The 21,392-nt window shown below is 43.9% G+C and overlaps 1 protein-coding gene across 1 annotated transcript in view; it reads left to right on the top strand.

The window, feature by feature from the left end:
• WDR7 (WD repeat domain 7) overlaps positions 1-21,392 on the top strand; it is a 597,600-nt gene that overhangs the window by 376,401 nt on the left and 199,807 nt on the right. Inside the window, 1 exon segment of the mRNA XM_077462962.1 lies at positions 11,235-11,421. Coding sequence (XP_077319088.1) covers positions 11,235-11,421 — 187 coding nt within the window.

Raw genomic sequence — 21,392 nt, 5'->3', positions numbered from 1 at the left:
TGCCATAGCATACCTTCAGAGGTCTAGTGGAGTGCATACTTCAATGGGTTATGGTGGGTAGTCCTAATGTTATGACTGATTGATGAGTAAGCTGCTGGGGAGAGCTAACCTCTTGTATTGCCATGCATGTGGTTCTCTTTAAGGCATGATGGGGCAAGTTTGGAGGGTAGATAAGTATTGAAACTGTCATTACTGGCCTGTTTCTGAAAATGCCTGTTAACGTGGTATTAAAATGCATTAAGTCGCAGACCCAAAACAAAATAAAAAATTGGGCATGGAATAGCCCAATCGGTCAGACTTTAGAGGCACAATGGACAATGGTAGATATAAAAATATATATTTAATTTATAACAGTATGTGGTACAAAAAGAGCAAAAAAAGTAAAGAATTTAAAACATATGATACACTCTATACACAATACATGACAAAGATGAACGTGCATAGTATATATAATAGTGAGCCCCTGTGTCTTCGTTGTCTACCTTTGTCAGGACAAGGATTGTTGGAGAAAACAGGTCTCGCTATCTTGCAAGGGTCGATGGAAGATAATCTCACCTGTTAGGCATAGTTCAAGCATTCTCATATAAAGTATTTCAAGTTCAAGTAACATAGAGCCAGTAGCTCGGAGTGCCAAGTAGCACCTATACATTGACAATATTGGCAGGTGGAAGGACTCAGGAGAAGGGGCGGGGGGGGGGGGGTGGTTTTGGTATGGACTTGCACAATGAGAGCCAGAAGTCTTAATTGTATAAACATATATTTAAAGCCAGCCACATATACATGAATACTCAGCAAAGAGCCCAGACTGCAGTCAGCAAATCAGAAGTTAGATTAGGTCAGGTTCAGTGGTCCTTCAAGGCCATCATAGCTAGAAGTCTGTTTGGCATACCCCCCCCCCCCAGAGAACCACATGTTCACCACCCAAAACAAGCATTATGTAAATGGTTGTAGGAAAATTCCTTTTCCTATAATTGTTCTAAGTCAGTGTCCTAGAATTTGATAAAGCCCTTGTAACTCTCATTGCAAAAAGCATTCATTATTCAATATATTCCTTCAAGAGTCATGAAAACCATCTCTGTCATGGTGGACAGTTGGCCGTTTAGTGACTTACACTCATGGTTCAACAAGAAATCGGTAAGTGGGGTGGGTGAAAAAGAGAGTATGTAGAAATTTCAGCTCTGAAAGGTACTGTCACCCAGTTTTGCAGCCTCAAGATTTGGATGGCTTCCAAGTGTATGTGCAACACTTAACAAATCAATCAACCGGAAATTGGATCCTATACGTTTTTTTCGGTAGAGTTGCCCTTTAGTTTGTGGCACAGTATTGTTGATTTGAAGGATTTTCCCAGAGGAATAGTGCTGAAATTTTAATTTTGTGAGCCTGTTTCCAGTGACCTTGCTAATAATCCCTACCTTGTGTGCGTAATTCATGTACCCCAAAGACATGTTTAAATAGACTGTGGAAGCTGGGCAAATATAAGCCTGCTAGGGGTATTTAACAAGGTTTCAGGCTCTCATCTTGAAAAAGTCTCTGGATTCTTCCTTTTCCCAAGGAATAACCTTCAAGGCTTCTGTTAAATGCCAAGCCAGCCTGTCCTGAGATTTCTCTGAGCTGCTCTTGTGACCTCTGCAGAGGTCCTGAATATCTAATGGCTGCTGTGGCTGACCCCAGTGTCTTCATTCCTTACTGCTGGAAAGATAATAAGGGAGTACAAAGACAAGAGCAACATATTAGAGATGGAGCAGGCCTAATAGGGATCCACAGCTGTTCCTGACTGAAATGTATGTTTTTAACCTTGGGAAATGTATGTGCCTGGTTTTTCCCCCTCCCAGTCTCTGTCACAGAGGAGAATGTAGCAACATCACTTCAACATCTAAAGCAATAGTTAAAAAAATAAAAATAAAAAATTCAATTCAAGAAAAGGACAAGGCTTAAAGAGAAACTCCACTTTTGTTAAAAAAAAATATATATATAACAATCCCCTCTGGGTGATCTATGTACATTGAAAGAATGTTCACAAACTTTGCAGATTCCTACCTGTTTCTGCTCTGAAAACATAATTGGGTGCTTGACCATGTCATGTGAAGACTGATTCTGAATAGGAGTATCTTGTTCATTATAATCACCTGGTGCACTTTCAAGGTTCTGGTGAGAAAATGTGCAGTGTCTGCATCCCTTTAGAAGTAATTAACCCTTAAGCTATGTCTGGGTATGCAGCTGTTATTGCTGCACCTTTGACAGGTGGTGAGGATACAACATGTTGCCTCCTTTCCATCTGTTATAAACCTGTAAATGCTGCACCACGTGGCCTGGTTTAGTCCCTGTAAATGCCTCACCACCTTAATGGGCGAAAGTACTGCCTGTGATCATCTCAATAAACATTTGGACAATATCTTTTATATATGTTGTGCTGGCAATATATACTTTGATATTAACCACTTCAGCCCCAGACGATTTTACCCCCTTCCTTACCAGAGCACTTTTTGCGATTCGGCACTGCGTCGTTTTAACTGACAATTGCACGGTCATGCGACGTTGCACCCAAACAAAATTGACGTAATTTTTTTCCCACAGATAGAGCTTTCTTTTGGTGGTATTTGATCACCTCTGCGGTTTTTATTTTTTGCGCTATAAACAAAAAAAAAACTATTTTTGAAAAAAACACAATATTTTTTACTTTTTGCTATAATAAATATCTAATTTAAAAAATACATTTCCCTTAGTTTAGGCCGATACGTATTCTAATACATATTTTTGGTAAAAAAATCGCAATAAGCGTATATTGATTGGTTTGCGCAAAAGTTATAGCGTCTAAAAATAGGGGATATATTTATGGCTTTTTTTTTTTTTTTACTAGTAATGACGGCGAGCTGCGATTTTTTTTTTTTTTTTTTTTTTTTTTTTAGTGACTGCGACATTGTGACGGACATTTCGGACACTTTTGACACATTTTTGGGACCATTCACATTTACACAGCGATCGGTACTATAAAATTGCACTGATTACTGTGTAAATGTGATTGGCAGGGAAGGGGTTAACACCAGGGGGCGCTGCAGGGGTTAATATGTTCCCTGGGAGTGATTCTAACTGTGGGGGGAGGAGACCGATCGGTGTTCCTCTGTACTGGGAACACACCATCGGTCTCCTCTCCTCTGACAGGACGTGGATCTGTGTGTTTACATACACAGATCCATGGTCCTGCTGTGTTCCCGGGCAATCGTAGGTGCACGGTGGACATCGTGGGCGCACGCCCCCCTAGGCGGCCGGGAATGGGAGGACGTCATATGAAGCCCACCTAGGATGGGAGATCCCATCTGCGGCCGTCATATGACTATGGATGGGTAGGGAAGTGGTTAAACATGTTGAGCCTGAGATGAGTATTTCTTTATCATTTTTTGTCAACATCCCTGGGTTAGAAACAAGATGAGGTCTGTAGGTTTGTTCTTAAGTTGAATCCGTAAGTCGGAAAATGTAAAATTTTCAAGTGTAGCTCCAAAAAAAACATTTTTAAGCTTTTTGGATATAGGGAAGGTTTAACACCCCTGTAACATTAGCCTAGCTGTCTGTGTCCCTGTTCAGAAGATTTCACCTCACTTTTTGTCCCAATGACAACTGAATTTTGAAAATTTTGGATTGTTGTGGAAACGAGCCTTGGTGATAATGCTTCAGTGGAGATGCCTTTTTCCCATAATGAATCTTATGCCGCGTACACACGATCGGAATTCCGGCCAGAAAAAGACCGATGAGAGCTTTTCATTGGAAAATGCGACCGTGTGTACGCTCCATCGGAATTTAGCTGTCCGAATTTCCACCAGCCAAAAATTGATAGAATGTTCTCCATTTTCCCAACAGAAAAACTTTCTATCGGAAATTCCGATCGCGTGTATGCAATTTCGACACGCCAAAAATCACGCATGCTCAGATTCAACTACGAGACAGAAACTATTGGCTACTGGCTATTGAACTTCCTTTTTCTAGTCCCATCGTACGTGTTGTACGTCACTGCGTTATAAATGATCGTAATTTGGTGTGACCGTGTGTAGGCAAGACAGTTTGAGCCAAATTCCGTCTGGAAAACCATCAGAGCTTTTTCCGACGAGAATTCCAATCGTGTGTACTACAGGAGTTAATTTCCCTTCCTAGGGGTAGCTTTCCTCTCACTTCCTGCTGTCTCTCCCTCCATTTGTAAGTAGCAGTCATTTGTAACTAGGGGACTGCCTGTATGTGTGTGTGTGTGTGTGTGTGTGTATGTGTATGTGTATGTGTATATATATATATATATATATATATATATATATATATATATATATTGTGGCAGCAGGCAGGTAAAGTCACCTGGTTGTATCCAGGATGGTAAATATGTGTGTCCTAGATTCAGGCTTTATGCAGACTTTTACAATTAGAGGGGAAGAGTTAATGAGCCCAGCTGAATTAAGTGGGCTCATTAAGGCCTCTACAAAAAACCCCAGCATGCATAGGGAGATGCTCCATCCTGGAACCAGTTTTGTGTGTATAGTCTGGGGAGTCTGAGATCTGTTCTGTGCGGTGAGTTAACGCCTGTGTGGCAAACCCCTACAATAGAGACATGGACTGGGGCAGCACAAGGCTGCACCCAGTTGTTAGACAGGGAGTCTACGTGTGTAGTTAGAGGTCAAGCTGACCAGGATTTATTTTCTTGTTTTATTTTGTTTGGCTGTTATATGTATCACTGCATGTGGCCTAAATAAACCGGATCTTTTGTTTTTTGCACCTACACCGCTGTCTGCTGTGCCTGACTTTGTGTTGTGAACCCATCCAGGGGGTCACACACACCCGCTACCGAGCGAACCCCCTCACAGTTGGTGGTGAATTTTGGCAGTTTTTTTTTTTTGTTAAGGCCAGCATGGAGGAGATACTGAGACAGCTGGCTCTAGCAAATGCAAACCAGCAGCAAATAAATGCAGGTTTACAAAAGAGCCTTGCAGCTCAACAACAAGCCCAGCAGCAGGCAAATGCAACTTTGCAGCAGACAAATGCAACTTTGCAGCAGAGTTTGGAAGCTCAGCAACAAGCCCAGCAGCGATCTGAAGCCCGCTTCATAGACCTGTTGCAGAAGCAAGAGCAGAATTTTCAACAGCAAATAGAGACATTAATACAGCAACGTCCGCAGACCAATGAAGCAAGTGGTTACAATAATACCGCATCCTTTGGTGTGAGCCGTTTACTGACAAAAATTACTGGAGAGGATGATCCGGAGGTGTTTTTGACCACATTTGAAAGGACTGCTTAAAGGGAAAAGTGGCCTAAGGAGCAATGGGCTGGACTGGTGGCCCCTCTGTTAACTGGGGAATCGCAGAAAGCTTATTATGACCTAGAGCCTGACCAAGCAAAAGACTATGTGGTGCTAAAAGCAGAAATATTGGCACGGCTGGGTGTCACCCTGGCAGTCCGGGCTCAGCGTGTGCATAACTGGACTTTTCAGGTTGGAAAACCCCCCAGGTCTCAAATGTATGACCTCATTCACCTGAGCAGGAAGTGGCTGCAGCCAGAGACTTTGACCACACCAAACATTGTGGAACGTGTTGTTATGGATCGTTTCCTGAGAGCTCTTCCTACTGCCATCCAAAAATGGGTAAGCCATGGAGACCCAGAAAATGCAGATAAACTTGTGGATCTGGTTGAGAGGTACTTGGCTACAGAGAACTTGACCACCTCTTCCAGGGACTCACGGACTTTCCCCCCTAAGACCAGATCATCCCCAGTGGCGGGTAAGATGACTCCAAGGGGTGAGGGTGGAGAGAGTGAGAGGGTGGGAGTTCTACCTAAGGTCTGGCGGGAGCAGCCCAGGAAGCCCATGCTGCAAGAGGCAGCGAAAAAAATTATTTGCTACCGCTGCCGGCAAGAGGGACATATTGCAGCCAAGTGCCCAGTTGTGGATGAGCCTATGCAATGTGACTTTATAAGGGAGAGACGTCAGTCGCTGTTTGCGACAGTTGCATGCACTGCCATTCGGAGACCTGAGAAACAGTTATGTAAAATGTGTATTAATGGTAGACATGTTGATGTGTTGCTAGATTCAGGTAGCCTGGTAACATTGATAAAAGCTGAATTAGTTACTACAGAGGTCTCTGGGAAGAACAGGGTGGCTGTTATTTGTGTGCATGGGGACACCCGAGAGTATCCTGTAACTTCAGTGTTTTTTGAGACCCCCAAAGGTAACCTCTCTCATCAGGTGGGGTTAGTGTCTCAGTTACCACATGATGCTATTGTGGGAAGGGATTTTCCAAAATTCTGGGAACTCTGGGATTGTCCTGAGGCCCCCATTGGTGCCCCTATAAACCAGGAAGATGACCAGAATTCCTCTGGGAGTGGTGAGGACTCTCCTGAATTTCCCTTGTCGGTATTGGCGGGGGAAACTCGAGAAACTGGGGAGGAGCCAACATCCTCAGATGAAAACATGCCGTCTGTGGAGTTTTCGGATCTTGAGGTTCACAGGGAAAATTTTGCCACAGAACAGTTAAAAGACCCCACCCTAATAAAGGCACGGGAAAATGTGGTGAAAATAGATGGCGAGTTAGTGAACCCAGATAAGACTTGCCCTTATCCTTACTTCACTATGGAAAGTAACCTGCTATATCGAGTGGCTCAAAGGGCAGAAGAAACCATTGAGCAACTTGTAGTGCCCAAACCTTACAGGAAGTTGGTGTTAGAATTGGCTCATGGGCACATTCTGGGAGGTCATCTGGGGACAGAGAAAACCAGAGAGAGGATATTGCAGAGATTCTATTGGCCTGGGGTCATGAAGGAAACAGAAAATTATTGTTCCTCCTGCCCTGTGTGTCAGAAGTCGGCACCTATGCCACATTTCCGTAACCCACTGGTACCTCTTCCTATCATTGAGGTCCCCTTTGAGAGGATCGCAATGGATTTGGTAGGTCCGATAATGAAGTCTGCTAGGGGGCATCAGTACATTTTGGTTATATTGGACTATGCCACCCGTTATCCGGAAGCAATTCCTCTCCGAAATACCTCGGCCAAAACCATAGCCAAAGAGCTATCCCTTGTTTTTAGCCGCGTGGGTATTTGTAAGGAACTGCTTACGGACCAAGGTACACCCTTTATGTCCCGGGTTATGAAAGAATTATGCAAGTTGTACAAAGTGAAGCAATTGCGTACATCTGTGTATCACCCCCAAACAGATGGGTTGGTTGAAAGATTCAACAAAACCCTAAAACAAATGTTAAAGAAGGTGGTGGATAGAGATGGAAAGAATTGGGATTGTCTAATACCCTATCTGATGTTTGCCATTAGGGAGGTACCCCAATCCTCTACGGGTTTCTCACCCTTCGAGTTGCTCTATGGGAGACACCCAAGAGGGCTGCTGGATATCGCCAAGGAAACTTGGGAAAATGAGAGTTCTCCTCACAGGAGTGTGATTGAGCACGTCGCCCTGATGCAAGATAGAATTGCACAGGTAATGCCAATTGTAAAGGAACATTTAACCCAAGTGCAGTTAGCACAGCAGAGAGTGTACAACCGTGGGGCCAAGACCCGTACTTTTTCCCCGGGGGATAGGGTCTTGGTGCTAGTCCCTACGGTTGAAAGCAAATTTTTGGCCAAATGGCAAGGTCCATATGAAGTAATTGAAAAAATTAGTGAGGTGAACTACAGGGTTAGACAGCCAGGAAGGCGAAAGCCGGAGCAGATCTATCACGTCAATCTGCTGAAAGCCTGGAGGGATAGGGAATCCCTAGTCGCAGAGACTTTGTCACAAGTACAGCCTGATTGCTTAGTTCCTGAGGTTGGAATAGCAGATACCTTATCGAAACCCCAACAACAGGAGGTTAAAGAGTTTGTACTTCGCAACAAAGAGATTTTCTCTGAGCTTCCGGGACAAACATCTGGCGTAGAGCATGACATTATCACCCCACCAGGAGAAAGGGTAAAACTAAAACCCTATAGAATACCAGAGGCCCGACGGGAGGCAATACGTGGGGAGGTTCAAAGGATGCTGGAATTGGGTGTGATAGAGGAGTCCCAGAGTGACTGGTCCAGTCCTATTGTACTAGTGCCCAAACCTGATGGGAGCTGGCGGTTTTGTAACGATTTTAGACAATTAAATAAAGTTACAAAATTTGACACCTACCCCATGCCACGTATAGATGAGTTGATTGACCGGCTGGGAACAGCCCGATATATGACAACTCTTGATCTCACCAAAGGGTATTGGCAAATTCCCCTGGCCGAGTCGGCCAAGGAGAAAACTGCGTTTGTAACCCCAGATGGGGCATTCCAATATAAGAGAATGCCGTTTGGGTTACAGAATGCACCGGCAACATTCCAGCGGAAAATGGATAAGATTCTGAGGCCCCATAAGAAATATGCTGCAGCTTACCTGGATGATGTGATTATCCATAGCACAGACTGGGTCTCACATTTGCCAAAAGTACAAGCAGTCCTAGACTCTATCCGGGAAGCTGGGTTTACGGCCAATCCAAAGAAGTGTACCATTGGACAGGAGGAGGCCAAATATCTTGGGTACACTATTGGGAGGGGGGTGATAAAACCCCAAGTCAATAAAGTCGAGGCCATACAGAGTTGGCCACGTCCCAACAGCAAGAAACAGGTACGAGCCTTTCTGGGAATCGCTGGCTATTATCGACGATTCATTCCCCATTTTGCTTCTCAGGCTGTGCCCCTCACCAACCTGACAAAAGGGAAAGAGTCGGTTATGGTTAAATGGTCCCCAGAGGCTGAGGAAGCATTTCAGTCCTTAAAAACAGCCTTATGTAGCCAGCCAGTGTTGTACTCACCAGACTTCTCTAAGGACTTTGTTGTACAAACTGATGCATCAGACATTGGGTTAGGAGCAGTGTTATCCCAGGTCTGGAATGGGGAAGAGCACCCAGTCATTTACCTCAGCAGGAAGTTAAAGTCCCATGAGGTAAATTACTCCACGATTGAGAAGGAATGTTTAGCAGTGAAGTGGGCTCTAGATTCCCTTCGGTACTATCTGCTAGGTAGGCACTTTGACCTGGTGACTGATCACGCTCCTTTAAAGTGGATGGCTCAGAACAAGGAGACCAATAGAAGGGTAAATAGGTGGTTCCTAGCCCTACAGGAATTTAACTTTACAGTTAAGCATCGCCCCTGGTGTTAAAATGGGGAATGTGGATGCTTTGTCTCGGATACATGCGTGTCTGACTGCTGGTGTTACAACCCCAAGGTTGAAACAAGAGGGGGGGGTATGTGGCAGCAGGCAGGTAAAGTCACCTGGTTGTATCCAGGATGGTAAATATGTGTGTCCTAGATTCAGGCTTTATGCAGACTTTTACAATTAGAGGGGAAGAGTTAATGAGCCCAGCTGAATTAAGTGGGCTCATTAAGGCCTCTACAAAAAACCCCAGCATGCATAGGGAGATGCTCCATCCTGGAACCAGTTTTGTGTGTATAGACTGGGGAGTCTGAGATCTGTTCTGTGCGGTGAGTTAACGCCTGTGTGGCAAACCCCTACAATAGAGACAGGGACTGGGGCAGCACAAGGCTGCACCCAGTTGTTAGACAGGGAGTCTACATGTGTAGTTAGAGGTCAAGCTGACCAGGATTTATTTTCTTGTTTTATTTTGTTTGGCTGTTATATGTATCACTGCATGTGGCCTAAATAAACCGGATCTATTGTTTTTTGCACCTACACCGCTGTCTGCTGTGCCTGACTTTGTGTTGTGAACCCATCCAGGGGGTCACACACACCCGCTACCGAGCAAACCCCCTCACAATATATATATATATATATATATATATATATATATATATATATATTCCAAAAGTATTGGGATGCCTGCATTTACATGAACTTTAATAGCTTCCCAGTCTTGGGCCATAAGGGTTCAATATTGAGTTGGCTCACTCTTTGCAGTTATAACGGCTTCAACTCTTCTGGGAAGGCCGTCCACAAGGTTTAGGAGTGTGTCTATGGGAATGTTTGACCATTCTTCCAGAAGCACATTTGTGAGAGCAGGCAATGATGTGAATGATAAGTCCTGGCTCGCAGTCTGCGCTCTTATTCATTCCAAAGGTGTTCTATGGGGTTGAGGTCAGGACAAAGTCAAGTTCCTCCACCCCAAACTCGCTCATGCACTGATGCCCAGTCATGTTGGCACAGGAAGGTGCCATTCCCAAACTGTTCCCACAAAGTTGGGAGCATAAAATTGGCCAAAATGTCTTGGTATGCTGACGCCTTAAAAGTTCCCTTCACTGGAACTAAAGGGCCAAACCCAACCCCTGAAAAACAACCCCACACCATAAATCCCCCCTTACACCAAATCTGCATATTATCAGGAAGGCCAACACATTTGATCAGCCATTGATTATAGTGGTTTTAACGCACATTATTTGGACTGGAGTTCTCCTTTAGTCAGTCCCCTCTTCTACATGACTAAATCTCTTTGAATCTCAGACAACAAAACCACATCCATCTTGGATTTATTGTGTCCATAAAAGATGGCGTATAGTGCCATGAACTCATTCCATACAAGGTTGCCCGTAAATAATCCCCTGCGCTATTTCTATACATTTTATGGTTCCCTAACAGCATGTTTCATCTATATAGCACCATACATCGTGTTGTGTAATACCAAAAATCAATCCCTCCAACATTGGACACAGTGTGTGTGGTTGCTTTTGTAGTTTGTGTTTTTTTTTTTTTTGTTTTTTTTTCAATTGGCTTTCTCCTGTACAACTACACTGTGTACATATTTTTATTTTTTTAAATCTGTTTATTAGACAAAACAAATCTTTTCTGGTGAGATTGTACACAAGAGATGTAATGATTTCTGCGTTTACTCAGCAAAGGATTAATGAGGCTGTAATAGCTATTAGTGATTAGCAATTGAACAGTTGTTATTGATCAATAATGTCTATATCATGGCGTTTACCCTAAATGTCTTGCGAGATCTGAAGGAGCCAGTGCCAGCCTTCCTTTCCACTTTCATCCTCTCTCCTCCTGGCCTCCCCTGTCCCCGACACGTCAGGTGCCATATGCAATCATTTGTCTGTCAAACAATTTTCCTCCCCATTAAGTTTTATGCTTTTTAGCTGATGCGCGGCGGAAGTCCTGCACCTTTCTGCTGAGGCGGCTGATCTTTTTTACCGCGCTGCCCGTTTAATCTGCTGTTAAGTCTTGTAAAACCGTTTTACTCATTCAAGGGATGGCTTTTAATGCAATATATCTTTTTTTCTTTTCTTTTTAATCACAGGCAAAGCTTTGACCTTCTTACTGCTGCAGCCACCTAGCCCCAAGCTCCCCCCTCACAGCACCATCCGCAGGACAGCTATTGATCTGATTGGACGTGGCTTCACGGTGTGGGAGCCGTATATGGATGTATCGGCCGTGCTGATGGGGCTTTTGGAACTTTGTGCTGATGCAGAAAAGCAGCTTGCTAAGTAAGTCCTTCCTCCTTGCAGGGTGCCTAGCACTAATACTACGATGGGATTATCCTTTTTTATTTTTTTTTACTTGTACTTAATTTAAAAAATGAAAGGAACCTTTATGGAGGCTACCATTGTCAATTTCATTCCGCAAATGCTAGCGATCTGGCTATGGTGCTGAATCACTGATCTCACGTACATAAAGCGGAAGTTCTGACCTCTCAGACTTCTACTGCTCCCAATGATCCCGTCCTTGGGCCAGCCAGCTCAAAGTATTGAAGCCGGAGAATCAAATCACAGCCAGGCATCTGGCAATTTTTGGTAAAGTTAGCAATGGCATAGGAGACACTAGAATGTCTATTGCCAGCCCTAGACACCAAAAAGCTAAGAACCAAATTGAGTAGGATAACTCGGTGAGAGGCATTACATCAGTTGGGGGACAGGTTCACCCAAATGGAACCCAATGGAGCGAGAAATGTCATAGATTTTCAGAAATATAAAAAAACATTTTTATTTTTTATTTTGAATATTTACATTTTGTATGTAAAATATTAAAGTGGTTGTAAACCCTTACAACACACTTTGACCTACAGGTAAGCCTAGATTAAGGCTTACCTGTAGGTCCAATAAATATCTCCTAAACCTACACGGTTTAGGAGATATTTGCCGAAAGACAGGCACCGCTGTCTACGGCGCATGCGCCGTAGACAGCGGTGCACTGAGCGCAGCACCGTCAACGGCGAATATGCCGCGCGTGGCGGCTCCCGTGCGCATGCGTGGGAGTGACGTCATCGCGGCTTCGCCGAATGACAGCGGCGAAGCAGCAAAGACCCACCGAGAAGATGGATGCGCTGGACTACAGGGGACAGCGGTGACATCGCTGGCTCCTGTGTCAGGTAAGTGACACATAATGGACTACTATGCGATGCATAGTAGTCCATTATGCTTTACCTTTGCAGGGAATGAAAGAGGAAGTAAACTCATCAAGGTTTACTTCCTCTTTAAAGCTTTAGTCTACCCAAAGGTGTTATTTAAGATACAGGTGGACGCTAGTGGGCGTCTCTTGGGGCCTTGAGCGGAGGAGATCGCCACCATAGTTTCCTTTTTTGTTCCTGTCCACCTTGGTGTGCCGGTGTTTTTGTTCACATTTAGGTTTTGACGCTTCTTCATTTGCATTCTCTGTAAAATAGGCCTCAAGACATTTTTTCCTCCCCTGGAACCTTTACTCCAGAAAAGATAGTGTTAAAAACATGCCTAAAAGCTGTTTAGGCGCATTAAGCTTCTGGACATTTATTCAATCCATTAGCCAGAATGTTAATTTATTCTGCCCATTGGAATGTATAAATGCTCAAGCGCTGAACTTGCCAAGCGCATTAAGGTGCGTTTAGCCGGTCTTTTGCAGCAAACCGCTTTACTCCCAAACTCTGGCAATGGTTTTTTTTTTCTGCCTATAAATGCTTCTGCCTCAAAATGCCTGTAAACACCTATGTGTGCCAGGACACATAGGCTAACATAAATGGACATTTAGAGGCAGAAAAAAAGAGGTCTATGGCAATGCTCACTTGAAACCCCGCCAAAAGCTCACCAAAGCCTCATCAAAGCACCAAGCAAAAGCAAGGTGTAAACAGTATTGTAATCTAACAATTTTATTTAGTGACAGGAGCTTTGACTAGTGTTCAGAGAGCTTTAACAAAGCGTGTCCGAAGCCTTGTTTTGAAGCAAGTGTAAACTAGCCCTTAAAGTGCTGTTTTTGACGCCCAGTATGCATGACGTCTTGAGATTCAAACAGAGAATGTGAGAACACCTTTAAAGGCTAAGGTATGTATACAGACCTGAGAAGTTAGTTGTGGAGGTCCCATCTCTGGAGTTATAAAACACTGTTAATGGCTTGGAAGAGGGTAAAAGTGCCCGGTGTTGAAATGGTTAAGCAGTTACAGAATTTCTCATTTTTTTGGGGGGGAGAGGGTGGGGGGATAAAGGTATTAACTAAGCCTAGGTTCACACTAGAGTGCGGTGAAGGAAACCCGCAATCCATGCGCATTTCCCACACGGCATTCACATTTCACTGCCCTTGCAATCTGTAATGGGTGTCAGTGCAATCTTAACGACACCCCAAAAACAGGTGGCAAGCACAGTGCGTTTGCCTGCATCGGTTCACATGGTACAAAATGACCATGCAATCCGGTTGCAGGGCGGTTTCAAAATTGATGCATGCATGACTTTGGTACGATATGAACCCGTTTAAAATGACTGGGCTTAAATCCCAGCCAACTGAATCACATGCAGTCCCTCTCCCAAATGCCCCCTGGGACGTGCACACAGGAGTATCTGTGGCTGCCGGTGTAGTGTCATATTTTGCTGCCTATCACAGGATGCTACGGAAGTGACGTTGCCGCCAGAAATTGCATACTGCGCATGCGCAAAGCGTTCCAAACACTCGCGCCGTGCGTTCCAACATAGTTTCGGCAATACAGTTCAGCGAAACCATCACATAATGTTACGGAAGTGACGTTACAGACAACACAAACACTGGGCCGTGCGTTACAACACTAATACTTCCCTTGTTACCTAGTATCATTTTTTACCAACCATGCTGAGCTACGTGCCGTGTTAGGTTCTGCATTGCTGGGATTTGTAGTGCCTATCCTGAGCTACATGCTTCAATGTTCAGTGTCCTCATCCCTATCCCCCTGCTTCAATGTTCAGTGTCCTCATCCCTATGCCCCTGCTTCGATGTTCAGTGTCCTCATCCCTATCCCCGAGCTTCAATGTTCAGTGTCCTCATCCTTATCCCCGAGCTTCAATGTTCAGTGTCCTCATCCCTATCCCTGTCACTGAACATTGAAGCTCGGGGATAGGGATGAGGACACTGAACATAGAAGCAGGGGGATAGGGATGAGGACACTGAACATTGAAGCTCGGGGATAGGGATGAGGGCACTGAACATAGAAGCAGGGGGATAGGGATGAGGACACTGAACATTGAAGCATGGGGATGAGGACACTGAACATTGAAGCAGGGGGATAAGGATGAGGACACTGAAAATTGAAGCAGGGGGATAGGGATGAGGACACTGAACATTGAAGCTCGGGGATAAGGATGAGGACACTGAACATTGAAGCTCGGGGATAGAGATGAGGACACTGAACATTGAAGCAGGGGGATAGAGATGAGGACACTGAACATTGAAGCAGGGGGATAGGGATGAGGACACTGAACATTGAAGCTTGGGGATAAGGATGAGGACACTGAACATTGAAGCTCGGGGATAGGGATGAGGACACTGAACATTGAAGCTCGGGGATAGGGATGAGGACACTGAACATTGAAGCTCGGGGATAGGGATGAGGACACTGAACATTGAAGCTCGGGGATAGGGATGAGGACACTGAACATTGAAGCTCGGGGATAGGGATGAGGACACTGAACATTGAAGCATGGGGATAGGGATGAGGACACTGAACATTGAAGCTCGGGGATAAGGATGACGACACTGAACATTGAAGCTCAGGGATAGGGATGAGGACACTGAACATTGAAGCAGGGGGATAGGGATGAGGACACTGAACATTGAAGCTCGGGGATAGGGATGAGGGCACTGAACATAGAAGCAGGGGGATAGGGATGAGGACACTGAACATTGAAGCATGGGGATGAGGACACTGAACATTGAAGCAGGGGGATAAGGATGAGGACACTGAAAATTGAAGCAGGGGGATAGGGATGAGGACACTGAACATTGAAGCTCGGGGATAAGGATGAGGACACTGAACATTGAAGCTCGGGGATAGAGATGAGGACACTGAACATTGAAGCAGGGGGATAGAGATGAGGACACTGAACATTGAAGCAGGGGGATAGGGATGAGGACACTGAACATTGAAGCTTGGGGATAAGGATGAGGACACTGAACATTGAAGCTCGGGGATAGGGATGAGGACACTGAACATTGAAGCTCGGGGATAGGGATGAGGACACTGAACATTGAAGCTCGGGGATAGGGATGAGGACACTGAACATTGAAGCTCGGGGATAGGGATGAGGACACTGAACATTGAAGCTCGGGGATAGGGATGAGGACACTGAACATTGAAGCATGGGGATAGGGATGAGGACACTGAACATTGAAGCTCGGGGATAAGGATGACGACACTGAACATTGAAGCTCAGGGATAGGGATGAGGACACTGAACATTGAAGCTCGGGGATAGGGATGAGGACACTGAACATTGAAGCATGTAGCTCAGGATAGGCACTACACGTCCCAGCAATGCAGAAACTAACACGGCACGTAGCTCAGCATGGTTGGTAAAAAATGATACTAGGTAACAAGGGAAGTATTAGTGTTGTAACGCACGGCCCAGTGTTTGTGTTGTCTGTAACGTCACTTCCGTAACATTATGTGATGGTTTCGCTGAACTGTATTGCCGAAACTAAATTGGAACGCACGGCGCGAGTGTTTGGAACCCTTTGCGCATGCGCAGTACGCATTTTCTGGCGGCAACGTCACTTCCGTAGCATCCTGTGATAGGCAGCAAAATATGACACTACACCGGGTCCGGAGGACCCGGCGCATCACAGATCACGTTAACTGGCAGCGGCTGTTTACCACGTGATCACTCTTTCAAATGACGGAACGATCACTTGTAAACAAACCGGGGTCATGTCCAGTTCCTCTCTCCCCTCTCTGTACCGATCGGTACAGTGTGAGTGGACAAGGGAGAAATCAGTTGCAGAAGTGCTGTGGGCTGGATCTGTAGTGCCCACAGTGCTGCTCTGTGCCCATTGCAGCCTCATCCATCCATCCATGCTCTGCCATCCCTCTGTCGTACTCATCCATCCATCCATACTCAGCAATACTCGTCCATCCATCCATCCATGCTCAGCCATCCCTCTGTCATATTCATCCATCCACACTCAGCAATACTCCTCTATCCATACTCGGCAAAACTCATCCATCCATGCCCAGCCATCCATACTCGGCAATACACCTCCATCCATGCTCAGCCATTCCATCCACTCCCAGCCATACTCAGCCATTCCATCCATACTCAGCCATCCACATTTATGGCTCAGCCATCCCCATCTATGGCTCATACATCCCCATTCATGCTCATCCATGCCACTACAGTGCCTCACAAACGTGTAGTCAAATTAGATTTGAGAAATGTATTCCCCTAGAGCACCTGATACTGCTCCCTGCATGTTGGGCCTCTGTATGTGGCCAGGCTGTAGAAAAGTCCCTCACATGTGGTATCACCATACTCAGGAGGAGTAGGAGAATCTATTTTGGTGTGTAATTGTTGGTATGTGCATAATACTATGTGTTAGAAATACTGTATAAATGGACAACTTTGTATAAAAAAAAAAGTGTTTTCATTTTCTTTCCACATTTTCCAAAAACTTGTAGAAAAAAATGACATGTTCAAAAGACTCATTGTGTCTCAGAGATTATACATTGGGGTGTTTTTTTTCCAAAAAGGGGTCATTTTTGGGGCAAGCCCATTGTCCTGGCTCTTCAGGGCCTTCAATAATGCAAGAGGTAGTCAGGAAATTAGATGTTTAATTTATGTTCCTAGAATGCCTAAAGGTGTTTCAAGCATGTTGGGCCTCTGTATGTGGCCATGCTGTGTGAAAGTCTCACACACGTGGTATCACCATACTCAGGGGGAGTAGCAGAATGTGTTTTTGGGTGTAATTTGTGGTATGCGTATGCTGTATGTGAGAAATAAACTGCTAATATAACAATTTTGTAAAAAATTGTTTTGGAAAAAAGAAACAAAATCTTTATTTTGCAAAGAATTGTGGGAAAAAAATTACAACTTCAAAAAACTCACCACCTCTTACTAAATACCTTGGAATGTTTACTTTCCAAAAATAGGTCATTTGGGGGGTGTTTGTATTTTCCTAGCTTGTTAGGGTCTCAAGAAATGAGATAGGCCGTCAGGTGTGATCAATTTTCAGAGATTGGCACCATAGCTTGTGGACTCTATAACTTTCACAAAGACCAAATAATATACACTAATTTGGGTTATTTTTACCAAAGATATGTAGCAGTATACATTTTGGCCAAAATTTCTGAAGAAAAATGACTACTTTGCAACATTTTATAACAGAAACAAAGAAAAATGCTTTTTTTTTTACAGAATTTTCTTTTATAGCGCAAAAAATAAACCCATCAAGGATTAAATACCACCAAAAGAAAGCTTTATTTGTGTGAAAAAAAGGACAAAAAATTCATATGGGTACAGTGTTGCGTGACTGAGTAATTCTCATTCAAAACGTGAGAACACCAAAAGCTCTAAATTGGTCTGGTTGGGAAGGGGGTTTATGTGCCCAGTGGTTAACCACTTCCCACCCGGCCAATGCATATATACGGCCGGGTGGGAGCCGTCTACTCCTGATAGGACGTTCAGGAACGTCCTTCAGGAGTAGCGGGATCGTGCGCGCGTGCCCGCGCAGCGGCGCGATCCCGATGTGCTCGTGTCACCCGGACACGGCACATCTCAGATCGGCAGGAGGGCTCTGTGATTGGCCCTCCTGATCACATGACGGCCGTGTCCAATCACGGCCGTCATGTGATGTAAACAAACAGCCGGTTGCTAGGCAATCGGCTCTCCTCTCCTCACACGGAAGTCACCGCTGAGGAGAGGAGAGCAGAACGCTGCAGCCGGCTGATGATCAGTGAGTATGGGCTGCTTTTTACAGCTTTTTACTCACTGATCATCAGTGTAGTGTAAACACACAACACACCACACAGTACAAACACAGTCCCCACATATGTCCCCAAAACACACATGTCCCCAAAACATACATGTCCCCAAATAATAAAAACACATGTCCCTAATAATAAAAACATGTCCCCCACATATGTCCCACTAAAATCACATGTCCCAATGATTATCTGCACACATATGTACGTGATCACCTGCACACATATGTACATGATCATTTGTGTACATATGTCCGTGATCACACAAACCAATTATTATACACTTAACGGAATTTTTTTTTACCAAAAACATGTAGCAGAATACATTTTGGCTTAAATTTATGACAAAATTTGATTTTATTGGATTTCTTTTCAAATAGAAAAAAGAAAATATTGTTTTTTTTCCAAATTTCCGCTTTTTTTGCGCTTATATCGCAAAAAAAAAAAACGGAGTCGTGAATAAATAACACCAAAATAAAGCTCTATTTGTGCGAACAAAATGATAACAATTTCATTTGGGTACAGTGTAGCATGACCGCGCAATTGTCACTGAAAGCGCTAGAGCGCTGAAAGCTGAAAATTGGGCTGGGAAGGAAGGGGGTGAAAGTGCCCTGTATTGAAGTGGTTAAAGGAAGTTGAAAAATGACTACAGGATCAAAAGGTAAAAAAACAAAATGACAATGAAAAATGAAAACTCTTTGTTAATGCAACTGACAGATTGCGTCATATATATGTATTTTTTTTTTTGCCTTTAGTACCATAATGTTGGGGGTGGATGCTCAAACTGTGGGTGCTGTTCATGTATTTAGATCATTTAAAAGATTCAGCTATTGTAGAACCTACAGAGGAGAGGGGTAAGTGTAAATCGGGATACCTCAAAAAGACCAAGAGACAACGAAGCCATGTGGAAGTCCATCTCAAGATTGTTCCTAATGATGGCGATCTCAAAGATCTCACTGCTCATACACATCGTGTTGGGTCCAGAATGTTTCCAGCAGCAATCTTTCCTGTGTATCCTTGCTATCTTCCCAACCCATGTTAGACTGCATGAAGAGCTTTATATCATAGCTGGTAGCCAAGGCACTCTATACATTGTGAATCATGAACAAGCATAACCCTCTGGAGCAAATCAACAGGGGTTGTCTAGAGATAATCCTAATACATAGATTGTCTGGAGAGATCTTGATCATAAAACACAGGGCATAGGCTGTTGGACATCCCTTATGACATCCCTTATACCCCCCTCCCCCCCCCCCCCAAATCCTAGCAGATTCTTTAAGATACTCTCTTCTGAATCTGATTCTGTTTTTTGGGGGCCTGTCTGCATTATTTTCAGTGTTTTGCTTTTTTCCACCTCTCAACTGCTTTGCTTAGGGACGTCCCTTGGTCTTCATTGGTGGAAGCCTGTGTCCTGTACTATGTTATGGATGGAGCAGAAGGAAAGGTTAAAACTCGAATCAACATCTGTTCTTTTATATCATAGATATTTCCCTGAAGATGTAACTTCAGGGAAGAAATCTTCCCCAAGTGAGAAGAAAATCCATTATTAGACTAGTTTGTAAATGTATAAGTTCAGTGGACCACCATATGTTCTCATTACATAAATAGGCTTACTTCCTTACTTATGCCGCGTACACACGAGCGGATTGTATGGCGTACTTAGTCCGTCGAAACACATTTCATGCGCCATTCTTAGTCCGTCGAACAATCCGCTCGTGTGTGGGCTTCAGCTGACTTTTTCAGCGTGCAGTCCGGAGTACTAAGAATTTCGTTTTTTTCTAAATTCTGTCCGTCGTACTTTGGTTTCAGCGGACAATACGGTCGTCAGTATGCTAGTTCGACGGACTAAGAATGGCGCATGCCCAGAAAGGATTTACACGGCGGAAGGGTGCTTTGCTGTGTCTTGGACTTCCTATTTCTAGTCCCGTCGTACGCGCTGTACACGTCATCGCGCGAGTTTTCGACGGACTGTTTGTGTATCCGTGTGTGGTCAAGTCTGTTCAGTGGAAAGTACGACGGACTGTCCGTCGGATTGTATGACGGACTAAGTACGCCATACATTCCGCTCGTGTGTACGCGGCATTATATTGCACAGTGACTGCACGTCACTGTTCTTTTCCTCATTGAAGGTTTGTAAATCGTAAAATTCAGATCTGAATGACTGAAAAAAAAAATACAAATACAGAAATAAAAATCTTCCAGCAATTGTTTCTTTTACCCGCTCTTCATCTAAAACTGGGGAAAAAAACATGTTTTTTTTAAAGTGAAATGTTTTAAAGTAGAAGTTCAGCCTAAAACTAAAATCTCTAACTGTATTTAGCGCTACAATCTAAAACTAACCTATCTAGTCCTGTAAAGCAAAAATCGCTATACATCTATACATACTTTTTCTAAAGCCGCTGCTGTCCCACGCTGAGCTGTCAGCCACGGCTTCTCTGTGTAGGCAGCCAACAATGGAAGCCCCATAGTAACTCTATGGGGGACATAACCTCCCAGCCATTTCCGACTGTCTTCTGCACACAGTTTGTGCTGCTAGAGACTGGACCAGAGCAGCTTCATAAACGGTATGTATAGCGATTTTTAGGTTAGTTATTAGTTAATAGGTTAGTCTTAGATAGTGTCTGCAAGTAGATTTAGAGATTTTAGTTTTAGACTGAACTTAAACTTTAATCTCCACAATCATTAAAATGGGTTTCCAGTAGAGCTGCACGATTCTGGCTAAAATGAGAATCACAATTTTTTTGCTTAGAATAGAGATCACCATTCTCGTGGCGAAACATCATCTTTTACATTACAAAAAATAATAATAAGGGCTAACATTGAAGTGTATTTTTTCCTCAAACAATTAAGTTTGAAAGAACACTGCGCAAATACCGTGTGACATAAAATATTGCAAAAGAAGAACTATTAACCAACAATACTGCGCAAAACGAGCAAAAGGAAAAAAGAAAAAAAGGTGATTGTAGACCAAGAGAAATTGTGATAAGCTATGGGCTGCTAACACGCTAAAAGGACTCCGCTACTGCCACTTTTGTCTCTCTGACATGTTTTACTATCTACTCTGGAAATGTGAGTTTTAGAACATTTTTTATTAAAGGTCTTTTTTTAAAAAACGTTATTATGCCATGTTGGCTTTGTTTCTTCATCTTCCATGCCTGAGTTGTTGTCGGATTTACATATACATTTGAAGAACTGTGATTACATCTAGTCGTTTGTGGTGATCGTATATGGCACGATTGATACATCCAATCCTCGGCTAGGACCATAAGCTCTG

The sequence above is a fragment of the Lithobates pipiens genome, unplaced genomic scaffold (genome assembly GCF_037356315.1).
Source record: "Lithobates pipiens isolate NorthernLeopardFrog02 unplaced genomic scaffold, aLitPip1_a1.2 Scaffold_3, whole genome shotgun sequence".
NCBI lineage: Eukaryota > Metazoa > Chordata > Amphibia > Anura > Ranidae > Lithobates > Lithobates pipiens.
This window is presented reverse-complemented; position numbering and strand designations above follow the sequence as displayed.